Below are 10,281 nucleotides of genomic sequence, written 5' to 3' on the forward strand. Positions count from 1 at the left end.
CCAGTCCGTGACCCGCGAGGCTAGTGCTGACATCACCAGCGGGCTGCCGGTTTTGGGTCTCCGCTAACTGACGCTATTCTGCAGGAGGCCTTAGCGCCCGCCCGCCCACCCTGGGTGAGAAATTGTCTGCGCGCCCTCCCCCCTTCAGTGGACCAAGAGACTGATGGGGCTGTCCTGTGCACTGCCAGTGTGTGTAGATACTCCACATACTAGGCTGGGCCACACCAATGAATGTGGAAAAAGCCAATCACTTTATTGAATAAAAGTGCAGATATTGAACGTGTACAGTGGGTTACACCCGCGAGACGTCCTTCTCCTGCCCATCTCAGTGCCCGTGTTCCGGGCGTGGTATTGTAGGATATCACTCCCCTGCCCCCTATGTTCTAGGATGTCCTCCCCTGCCCTTTGCCGCTGCCCATGTGTTCCAGGTGTAGTATTGTAGGATGCCCTGCCCCCTATGGTGCCTGTGTTCTAAGATGCCCTTCCCCTGCCGCTCTCGGTGCCCATGTATTCTAGGCGTAGTACTGTAGGTTGGCCTTTTTCTTGGCCTGGACCTCCAGGATGCCCTCCATGTAATCCTCGTGTGTGAGCTCTGTTGCCTCTCTGCGCAGAGCGATCATGCCCTGTCAGGGTAAAAGAAAACACGATCAGAAAACCAGCAGAGCAGCCCCGGGCCCCTCACAATCCAGAGTGGGCAAAACCCATGTCAACTCATCCTCCATTGAGTGTTGAGTGTGGGTTTCATACAGGAGTAGCCAATGTAAAGGGTGCATGGGCAGCACAGCCTGTACACAGCGTTCGGGCAACTATTCATAACCATGTCCGTAATCCGTTCCGATCACCCACCCACTCTCTCTATCTCAACAGTGTTCCCGATCTCCGGGAGATCTCTCGATTCCGACACTGTTCCCGATCTCCGGGAGGTCTCTCTATCCCGATCTCCGGGAGGTCTCTCTATCCCGACACTGTTCCCGATCTCCGGGAGGTCGCTCTATCCTGACACTGTTCCCGATCTCCGGGAGGTCTCTCTATCCCGACACTGTTGCTGATCTACACTGTTCCCGATCTCCGGGAGATCTCTCTATCCCGACACTGTTCCCGATCTCCGGGAGATCTCTCTATCCCGACACTGTTCCCGATCTCCGGGAGGTGTCTCTATCCTGACAGTGTTCCCGACCTCCGGGAGGTCTCTCTATCCCGACAGCATTCCCGATCTCCGGGAGGTCTCTCTATCCCGACACTGTTCCCGATCTCCGGGAGGTCTCTCTATCCCGACACTGTACCCGATCTCAGGGAGATCTCTCTATCCTGACACTGTTCCTGATCTCCGGGAGGTCTCTCTATCCCGACACTGTTGCCGATCTACACTGTTCCCGATCTCCGGGAGATCTCTCTATCTCGACACTGTTCCCGATTTCCGGGAGGTGTCTCTATCCAAACAGTGTTCCCGATCTCCGGGAGATCTCTCTATCCCAACACTGTCCCGAGCTCCGGGAGATCACTCTATCCAGACAGTGTTCCCGAGCTCCGGGAGATCTCTCTATCCCGACACTGTTCTGAGCTCCGGGAGATCTCTCTATCCCGACACTGTTCCCGATTTCCGGGAGGTGTCTCTATCCAAACAGTGTTCCCTATCTCCGGGAGATCTCTCTATCCCAACACTGTTCCGAGCTCCGGGAGATCACTCTATCCCGACACTGTTCCCGAGCTCCGGGAGTTCTACTCACCGCTTCCACACACACAGCCTTGCACTGAGCTCCATTGAAGTCATCGGTACATCGAGCCAACTCCTCATAGTTCACATCAGGACTGTGGAGAAACATCAGGGAGTTAGTATTAACCCACCGGTCATTAACTAAGATTCCACCACCACAACTTAATGCTGGGACTATTAACTAGGGACTTCACCAGCACACATTAACAGTATTAACAGCATCTCTAACTACACCCAGTTACAGAACCCACCCCTACAATCTCCTCGTTACTCATTTGGTTTGTTAGAGAGATTGTCTCCAGGGGCCAGTGGGACACAGAATGCATTGAGACCAGGAGCAGGGAGACATGGTCGGTCTGTAGTGGGGAAGCAGCTTAGACTGACCGCCTGCGGCCCACAGACTATCCAACAGATGCCCTCACCTCTTGTTCATCTTCCGGGAGTGAATCTGCATAATCCTGGCCCGTGCCTCCTCATTGGGCATCGGAAACTCGATCTTACGGTCAAGCCTGCCGGACCGCAGCAAGGCTGGATCCAGGATATCCACCCGGTTGGTGGCCGCAATCACCTGCAGGGGGAATGGGAGGCAGGCCGGTCAAACCATGTCCAAACACCAGAGCAAGGGCAGCACAGGTACATACAAATAGGGTGGGGAACTGCCCCACACGACCCACCCCCCCCACCCCCACAGCAGCCCTGTAACCTCCAGGGAGAGATAAAACCCAGCGACAATTGGGGAGAATTCCTCTCCAACCTTCAGATGATCAAAAGTAGCCCAGGAGACGACAGGTCCATGTGTCTCTTACCTAGGATTTCAGCTCCCTTTAATTCCCCACCCGCCCGCGCCCCACTTGTTCCACAGGTTTACAATGCTCTGGATAAAAAACCACCAGCCATCATCGAACCTAGCCCTACCCCAACATAATTAATGACCCCCTAGTCTACCTCCATCCATCACATTGTAATTATCTATCAGGAGGAACTCAATCTAGTCCTTGAACTATTTTATGTCACCTGATCACACATCTGTTAAGTGAATAGACCTAGCTTCTTAAGCCCAACGGAGTAAGGAAGGTTGTTTAAGCTGGAAATCAGCCTTTTCTGGAGCCTCTATATCACTGACCATGCAGGGGCCCCAGAATTGTGCACAGTATTCTACTTCTGGTCTACTCAAGCTCTTGTACAAGCACAAAATGTGTTTTGTTTTATACTGAATGGCCCTGTTAATACAACCCGAAACCCTGCTGCTTTGGCCACGACTTCTTGGCATTGAGTGTGAACCTTCAGACTGTTAAAGCCTTTCTAAAGGAACGTTTCATGGCAAAGCCTCAAAGCTTACTGCTCAGGGGCGCTGAGGCAAATTGTAAAACTCATACCCGACCCGGACATGACCAGCTCACTCAGCACAGACCAGGGATGGACCCTGTTTTCCTGCCTGTTCTTGGGAGCGCGCCAATATTATCAGGTGGCCCCCCAGGAGTGAACCAATATTTGAAGGGGTGCCCAGGAGAGCGCCAATATTAGCAGGGGCCACCCCAGGAGTGCGCTAATATTTGCAGACACAAATTAAAAAGGAAGGTCGGGATGGGAATAGGGCCATTAAGGGATCGACAGGTGAATACAAGTAGTGAGAGAGATGGCAGAAATATTAAATAATGACTTTGCTTCAGTATTTTGCAGAGAGAACATGGAGACATGACATCGGATGATGAGATTAGAAATGAGATAATTGCATTTAAAATTAAAAAAGGATATATTAAATAAATTAATCAAACTCCGAGGGTAAATCCGGATGGATTACATCCACGCATTTTAAAAGAATCTAGGGAAGAGATAGCAGAGGCCTTATGACACATATTTGATAATTCATTAGAAAAAGGTGTAGTGCCAGAGGACCGGTGGACAGCTAGCGTAATACAGGTGTGACGTCCCAAAATCCAGAGGATGGGTGGCTGAGGTGGGAGAATCTGGAATGTTACGGATCTGGACACCAGGCCGATCCATAGCGGGGGTCATCAGAATCTGGAAAATGTTCCGAAATCCAGATTCGCCCACCTTGGCCACCCATCCTCACCCAGCCCTGGTCCGACCCATCCACCCCCTCCGACCCCCCTCCCCCTCCCCGACCGACCCCATTCCTACCCGACCCTCTCCCACCCCAGGCAAAAACCCCATCCCCTGGCCCAACCCCACCCCCCCAGGCAAAAACCCCACCCCCCCGGCCCGACCGACTCCTCCCCCGGCCCAACCCACCCCAACCCCAGGCAAAGACCCCCTCCCCCAGCCCGACCCCCGCTCTCGCCCCAGGCAAAAACCCCATCCCCTGGCCCGCTCCCCCCCTCCCGACCCCCGCCCACCCTAGGCAAAGACCCCATCCCCCAACCTGACAACCCCCCTCCTCCCCCAGCCCGACCGACCCCTCCCCCGGCCCGAACCCCCCCCCACCCCAGGCAAAGACCCCATCCCCCAGCCCGACCCCCCCCCCTCCGGCCTAAGCCCGACTGATCCCATCCTCCCCAGGCAAAGACCCCCTCCCCAGCCCGACCCCCCCCCTCCGGCCTAAGCCCGACTGATCCCATCCTCCCCAGGCAAAGACCTCCTCCCTGGTGGCCTGACCCACCGACCCCACCCGATCCAACACCCCCTCTCCCCCAGCCCGTCTTCCCAGGCCTCCGGTGGCCTGACCGACCCCCACCTCTACCTCCCTCAGGCAAAGACGTTCCGAAATCTGTAAATACCTGAGGTTTCCGGATTTTGGACGTCAAACCTGTACCTATATTTACAAAGGGATAGAACATGTCCAAGAATCTATAGACCAGCCAGCTTGGCATCGGTGGTAGGTAAAGTAATGGAATCCCTGCTAAAGGAGAAAATAGAACATCCACAAACCAAAAATACAATAACTAATACTCAGCATGGATTTCAATGGGAAACTGTTGCTTGACCAACCTCATTGAGTTTTGTGATGAGGTACCAGAGAGAGTACACAAGGGTAATGCAGTAGATGTAATGTATCTTGATTTTAAAGGCCTTTGATAAGTTACCACATAACAGACTAATGAAGACTAATAAATGTCAGGTAATGCGGAGTCAGGTGATAAGTAGCAGAAAGCAGAGAGTCAGGGTAAAGGGTCACTTTAGGTGGTTGGGTAGATCAGTGCTGGGACCACTGCTGTTCACAATTTAGACTTTGGAATCAAAAACACAATTTCTAAATTTGCAGTTGACACCAAATTGGGCTGGGGGTGGGGGGGGCAATTACGGAGGAGGACTGCAACAAATGACAGGAAAAAAATGAATAAACTTGCAGAATGGGCATACAATTGGCAAATTAATTTCAACAGATAAATGTGAGGTCTTACATTTTGGTAGGGAGGATAGAGGGGTCACTTATTACTTGGAGGGTGGCTCGAGGAGCAGAGAGATCTGGGAGTACAATCCACAAATCACTGAAAGTAGCGACACAGGTCAACAAGGCCATTATAAAAGCAAACCAAGCACCTGAATTTATTTATCGAGGGATAGAATTGACAAGTAGTGAAGTTATGATAAATTTATATCGAACCTTGGTTAGATCACACTTATAGCACTGCGTATTGTACAGTGCAGAGAAGATTTACAAGGATTACAAGGCTTTAGCCATCAGGAAAGGATGAATAGGGTGACCTAATAGAGGTTTTTAAAATTATGAAGGGTTTTGACAGAGTAGATACAGAGCGTTTCCATGTTTGTGGGGAAGGGCATAACTAGAGGCTATCGATACAAGATCGTCACCAAGAAATCCAATCGGGAATTCAGAAGGAACTTTTTTTTACCCAGAGTGGGGAAAATGTGGAACTCACTCCCACAGGGAATGGTTGAGGCGAATAGTATCGAGGAATTTAAGGGGAGGCTAGACAAGTGTTCGAGGGAGAAGGGAAGAGAGGGTTATGTGGATAGATTTAGATGAGGAAAGACGGGGTGAGGCTCGAGTGGAGCATAAACCCCGGCATGGCCTGGTTGGGCCCAATGGCCTGTGTGTGTCATATATCCTCTGTAATGTTACGTAATATTTGCAGGGGGCATCACCCAGAGCCATACACTTATTGTTCTGTGTTCACCTTGACGAGGGTATTTGGCTGAAAGCCATCCAGCTGATTGAGCAACTCCAACATTGTCCGCTGAACTTCCCGGTCACCAGCCTTCTCACTGTCAAACCTGCAACAGGCAACACGACCCAAGTGTCAGCTCCAGGTACTCCTCAGGTAATCCGGTACCGAATAACACCGTGCCAACATCTCTCCCGATAACGTTCCTGCCCTTTCCAGACAACAAGGTGCCTGTGACAATCCGCCATGTCCCCCTACCCCCAAACAGATCGACACTCCTCCCCCCCCCTCCACCACACCAACCAACCAGCAGAACACCCACACTCTCTCTCCCACCACCCCACACAACACTGACACTGTCTCCACCCCCTCCCCCATCCCAACCAGCAGAACACCCACACTCTCTCTCCCACCACCCCACACAACACTGACACTGTCTCCACCCACTCCCCCATCCCAACCAGCAGAACACCCACACTCTCTCTCCCACCACCCCACACAACACTGACAATCTCTCCACCCCCTCCCAACCCCAACCAACAGAACACCCATACTCTCTCTCTCTCTCTCTCTCCCACCCCACAGAACACTGACACTCTCTCCACTCCCTCCCAACCCCAACCAGCAGAACACCCACACTCTCTCTCCCACCACCCCACACAACACTGACACTCTCTCCACCCCCCCCCCATCCCAACCAACAGAACACCCACTCTCTCTCTCTCTCTCTCTCTCTCTCCCACCCCACAGAACACTGACACTCTCTCCACCCCCCTCCACCACACCAACCAACTAGCAGAACACCCACACTCTCTCTCTCTCTCTCTCTCTCCCACCCCACAGAACACTGACACTCTCTCCACCCCCCCCCCATCCCAACCAAAAGAACACCCACACTCTCTCTCCCACCCCACAGAACACTGGCACTCTCTCCACCACACCAACCAACCAGCAGAACACCCACACTCTCTCTCTCTCTCTCTCTCTCTCTCTCCCACCCCACAGAACACTGACACTCTCTCCACCCCCTCCCAACCAACAGAACACCCACACTCTCTCTCCCACCCCACAGAACACTGGCACTCTCTCCACCACACCAACCAACCAGCAGAACACCCACACTCTCTCTCTCTCTCTCTCTCTCCCACCCCACAGAACACTGACACTCTCTCCACCCCCTCCCAACCCCAACCAGCAGAACACCCACACTCTCTCTCCCACCACCCCACACAACACTGACACTCTCTCCACCCCCCCCCCCATCCCAACCAACAGAACACCCACTCTCTCTCTCTCTCCCACCCCACAGAACACTGACACTCTCTCCACCCCCCTCCACCACACCAACCAACCAGCAGAACACCCACACTCTCTCTCTCTCTCTCTCTCTCTCTCCCACCCCACAGAACACTGACACTCTCTCCACCCCCCCCCCCCATCCCAACCAAAAGAACACCCACACTCTCTCTCCCACCCCACAGAACACTGGCACTCTCTCCACCACACCAACCAACCAGCAGAACACCCACACTCTCTCTCTCTCTCTCTCTCTCTCTCTCCCACCCCACAGAACACTGACACTCTCTCCACCCCCTCCCAACCAACAGAACACCCACACTCTCTCTCCCACCCCACAGAACACTGGCACTCTCTCCACCACACCAACCAACCAGCAGAACACCCACACTCTCTCTCTCTCTCTCCCACCCCACAGAACACTGACACTCTCTCCACCCCCTCCCAACCCCAACCAGCAGAACACCCACACTCTCTCTCCCACCACCCCACACAACACTGACACTCTCTCCACCCCCCCCCCATCCCAACCAACAGAACACCCACTCTTTCCCACCCCACAGAACACTGACACTCTCTCCACCCCCCTCCACCACACCAACCAACCAGCAGAACACCCTCTCTCTCTCTTTCTCTCTCTCTCTCTCTCCCACCCCACAGAACACTGACACTCTCTCCACCCCCTCCCAACCAACAGAACACCCACACTCTCTCTCTCCCCCCACCCCACAGAACACTGACACTCTCTCCACCCCCTCCCAACCCCAACCAACAGAATACCCACACTCTCTCTCCCCCCCACCACCCCACAGAACACTGACACTGTCTCCACCCTCCCCCTGCCCCCCAACCAACAGAACACCTACATTCGCTCCCCCCCCCCCCAACCCCATAACATGGAGCCAGGTATGAAATGCCAGTTGGGTGTCTCACCGCTTGGTTCCGATGGCGTCCAGCTCGTCGATGAAGATGATAGACGGAGCCTTCTCTTTGGCCAAGGCAAAAGCGTCACGAACCAGCTTCGCACCATCGCCAATAAACATCTGAACCAACTGTGGCCCAGCCAGCTTCAGGAAAGTAGCCTACAGTGAGGGGACAGGGTGAAAGGTCAGATACTGAGTAACGCTCCCTCTACACTGTCCCAAACACTCCCAGGGCAGGTACAGCACAGGGTTAGATACAGAGTAAAGCTCCCTCTACACTGTCCCATCAAACACTCCCAGGGCAGGTACAGCACAGGGTTAGATACAGAGTAAAGCTCCCTCTACACTGTCCCAAACACTCCCAGGGCAGGTACAGCACGGGTTAGGTACAGAGTAACGCTCCCTCTACACTGTCCCAAACACTCCCAGGGCAGGTACAGCACGGGTTAGGTACAGAGTAAAGCTCCCTCTACACTGTCCCTGGAGAGTTTAAATTCTGGAAAGTGCCCTCTCCCTGCACCAATGTGACAACATCTTTGCTCACAAAAGTCATGCATGTGGCCTGCGAGAGTGAGACACATAGATTGGCGGTGAACTGTGGGCTGGTTCATGCTAGGGACCAACTACCACAAGTTGCCCATGGCGCAAAACACAGACACCAGACCGTTAGACAAATTTCACCTGTGGTAAGAGGTCTAATGATGAGCTCGAAGCAAGTGAGAACAAATGACGCTCAGTCAAACTTATTGTTTGTTGGATGGTACAGTTAGGCCAAGCATGGTAGTTTCTGCAGTACCCCTCCCCCACTCACCTTGGTCTGTGCAGCGCAGGCTCTGGCTAGCAGTGTCTTCCCTGTTCCCGGCGGTCCATACATCAGGACTCCCTTCGGAGGCTGGATCCCCAGATTCTCAAACTTCTCCTTGTGATTCATGGGAAGGACAATGGCTTCAACCAGCTGCAGAAAGAGACGTCAGGGCCATTACAGGGAGGGCCAGTGCGACAGGCTCTCACACACTCAGAGCCCCTCACTGCAGCCCGTTACATGCCGCTGCTCTTTGGCTGTACCCCTCCCCTGTAATCAAATAGGAACTTGGTGACCAATGCTCCGAGTGTGGGTATTGGTGGGAGCTCCCACTCTCACGTGGCCCCCGCTTGCCCTTCACCCACTGAGTGACAGGCTCCACCTAAACCGCATGGGGCCAGTGTCCTGGTGAATCAAATAACCAGGGCAGTACACAGGGCTTTAAACTAATGAAGCGGGTGGTGGAAGGATTCAGGAAAGAGTAAATTTTAAAAAGGTGCCACACAAGAGGTTATTAAACATAATTAGGGCTCATTGGATTGGATGCAATATATTAGCATGGATTGAGGATTGGTTAACGGACAGAGAACAGAGAGTAGGAATAAACAGGTCATTTTTGGGTTGACAGGCTGTAAATAGTGGGGTGCCGCAAGGATCGGTGCTTGGGCCCCAGCTATTCACAATCAATGAGGGGACCAGATGTAATATACCCAAGTTTGCTGATGATACAAAGCTAGGTGGGAATGTAAGTTGTGAGGAGAATGCAAAGAAACTTCAAGGGGATATAGACAGGCCAAGTGAGTGGGCAAGAATGGAATATAATGTGGAGAAAGGGGAAGTTATCCACTTTGGTGGGAAAAATAGAAAAGCAGAGTATTTTTTAAATGGAGAGAGATTGGGAAATGTTGGTGTTCAGAGGGACCTGGATGCCCTTGTACACCAATCACTGAAAGTTAACATGCAGGTACAGCAAGCAATAAAGAAAGCAAATGGTATGTTGGCCTTTATTACAAAAGGATGAGTACAAGAGTAAAGATGTCTTACTGCAATTATATAGGTCCCTGGTGAAACCACACCTGGAGTATTGTGTACAGTTTTGGTCTCCTTACCTAAGGAAGGATATACTTGCCATAGAGGGAGGGCATAAAGGTTCACCAGACTGATTCCTGGGATGGGGGATTGTCCTATGAGGAGAGATTGAGTAGACTAGGCCTTTATTCTTCTAAACTCTAGAGAAAATGAGAGGTGATCTCATTGTAACATACACAATTCTTACAGGGCTTGACAGGGTAGATGCAGAGAGGATGTTTCCTCTGGCTGGAGAGTCTAGAACCAGGGTCACAGTCTGAGAATAAGTGGTCGGCCATTTAGTACTAAGATGAGGAGAAATTTCTTCACCCAGTGGGTGATGAATCTTTGGAATTCTCTTCCCCAGAGGGCTGTGGGGGCTCAGTCATT

General features: G+C 52.5%; 1 protein-coding gene across 1 annotated transcript in view; it reads right to left on the reverse strand.

Annotated features, from left to right (window-relative positions):
- Positions 1–228: 228 nt before the first annotated feature.
- The window catches only part of psmc3 (proteasome 26S subunit, ATPase 3), a 19,912-nt gene continuing 9,859 nt past the window's right edge, over positions 229–10,281 (reverse strand). Inside the window, exons 6-11 of the mRNA XM_070898722.1 lie at positions 8,833–8,976; positions 8,032–8,180; positions 5,815–5,911; positions 2,137–2,282; positions 1,728–1,809; positions 229–623 (exon numbers count right to left, since the gene is read on the reverse strand). Coding sequence (XP_070754823.1) covers positions 513–623; positions 1,728–1,809; positions 2,137–2,282; positions 5,815–5,911; positions 8,032–8,180; positions 8,833–8,976 — 729 coding nt within the window. The 3' untranslated portion in view covers positions 229–512. The remainder of the gene's footprint in view (positions 624–1,727; positions 1,810–2,136; positions 2,283–5,814; positions 5,912–8,031; positions 8,181–8,832; positions 8,977–10,281) is intronic.

The sequence above is a fragment of the Pristiophorus japonicus genome, chromosome 14 (genome assembly GCF_044704955.1).
Source record: "Pristiophorus japonicus isolate sPriJap1 chromosome 14, sPriJap1.hap1, whole genome shotgun sequence".
In the NCBI taxonomy this organism is placed as follows: domain Eukaryota; kingdom Metazoa; phylum Chordata; class Chondrichthyes; family Pristiophoridae; genus Pristiophorus; species Pristiophorus japonicus.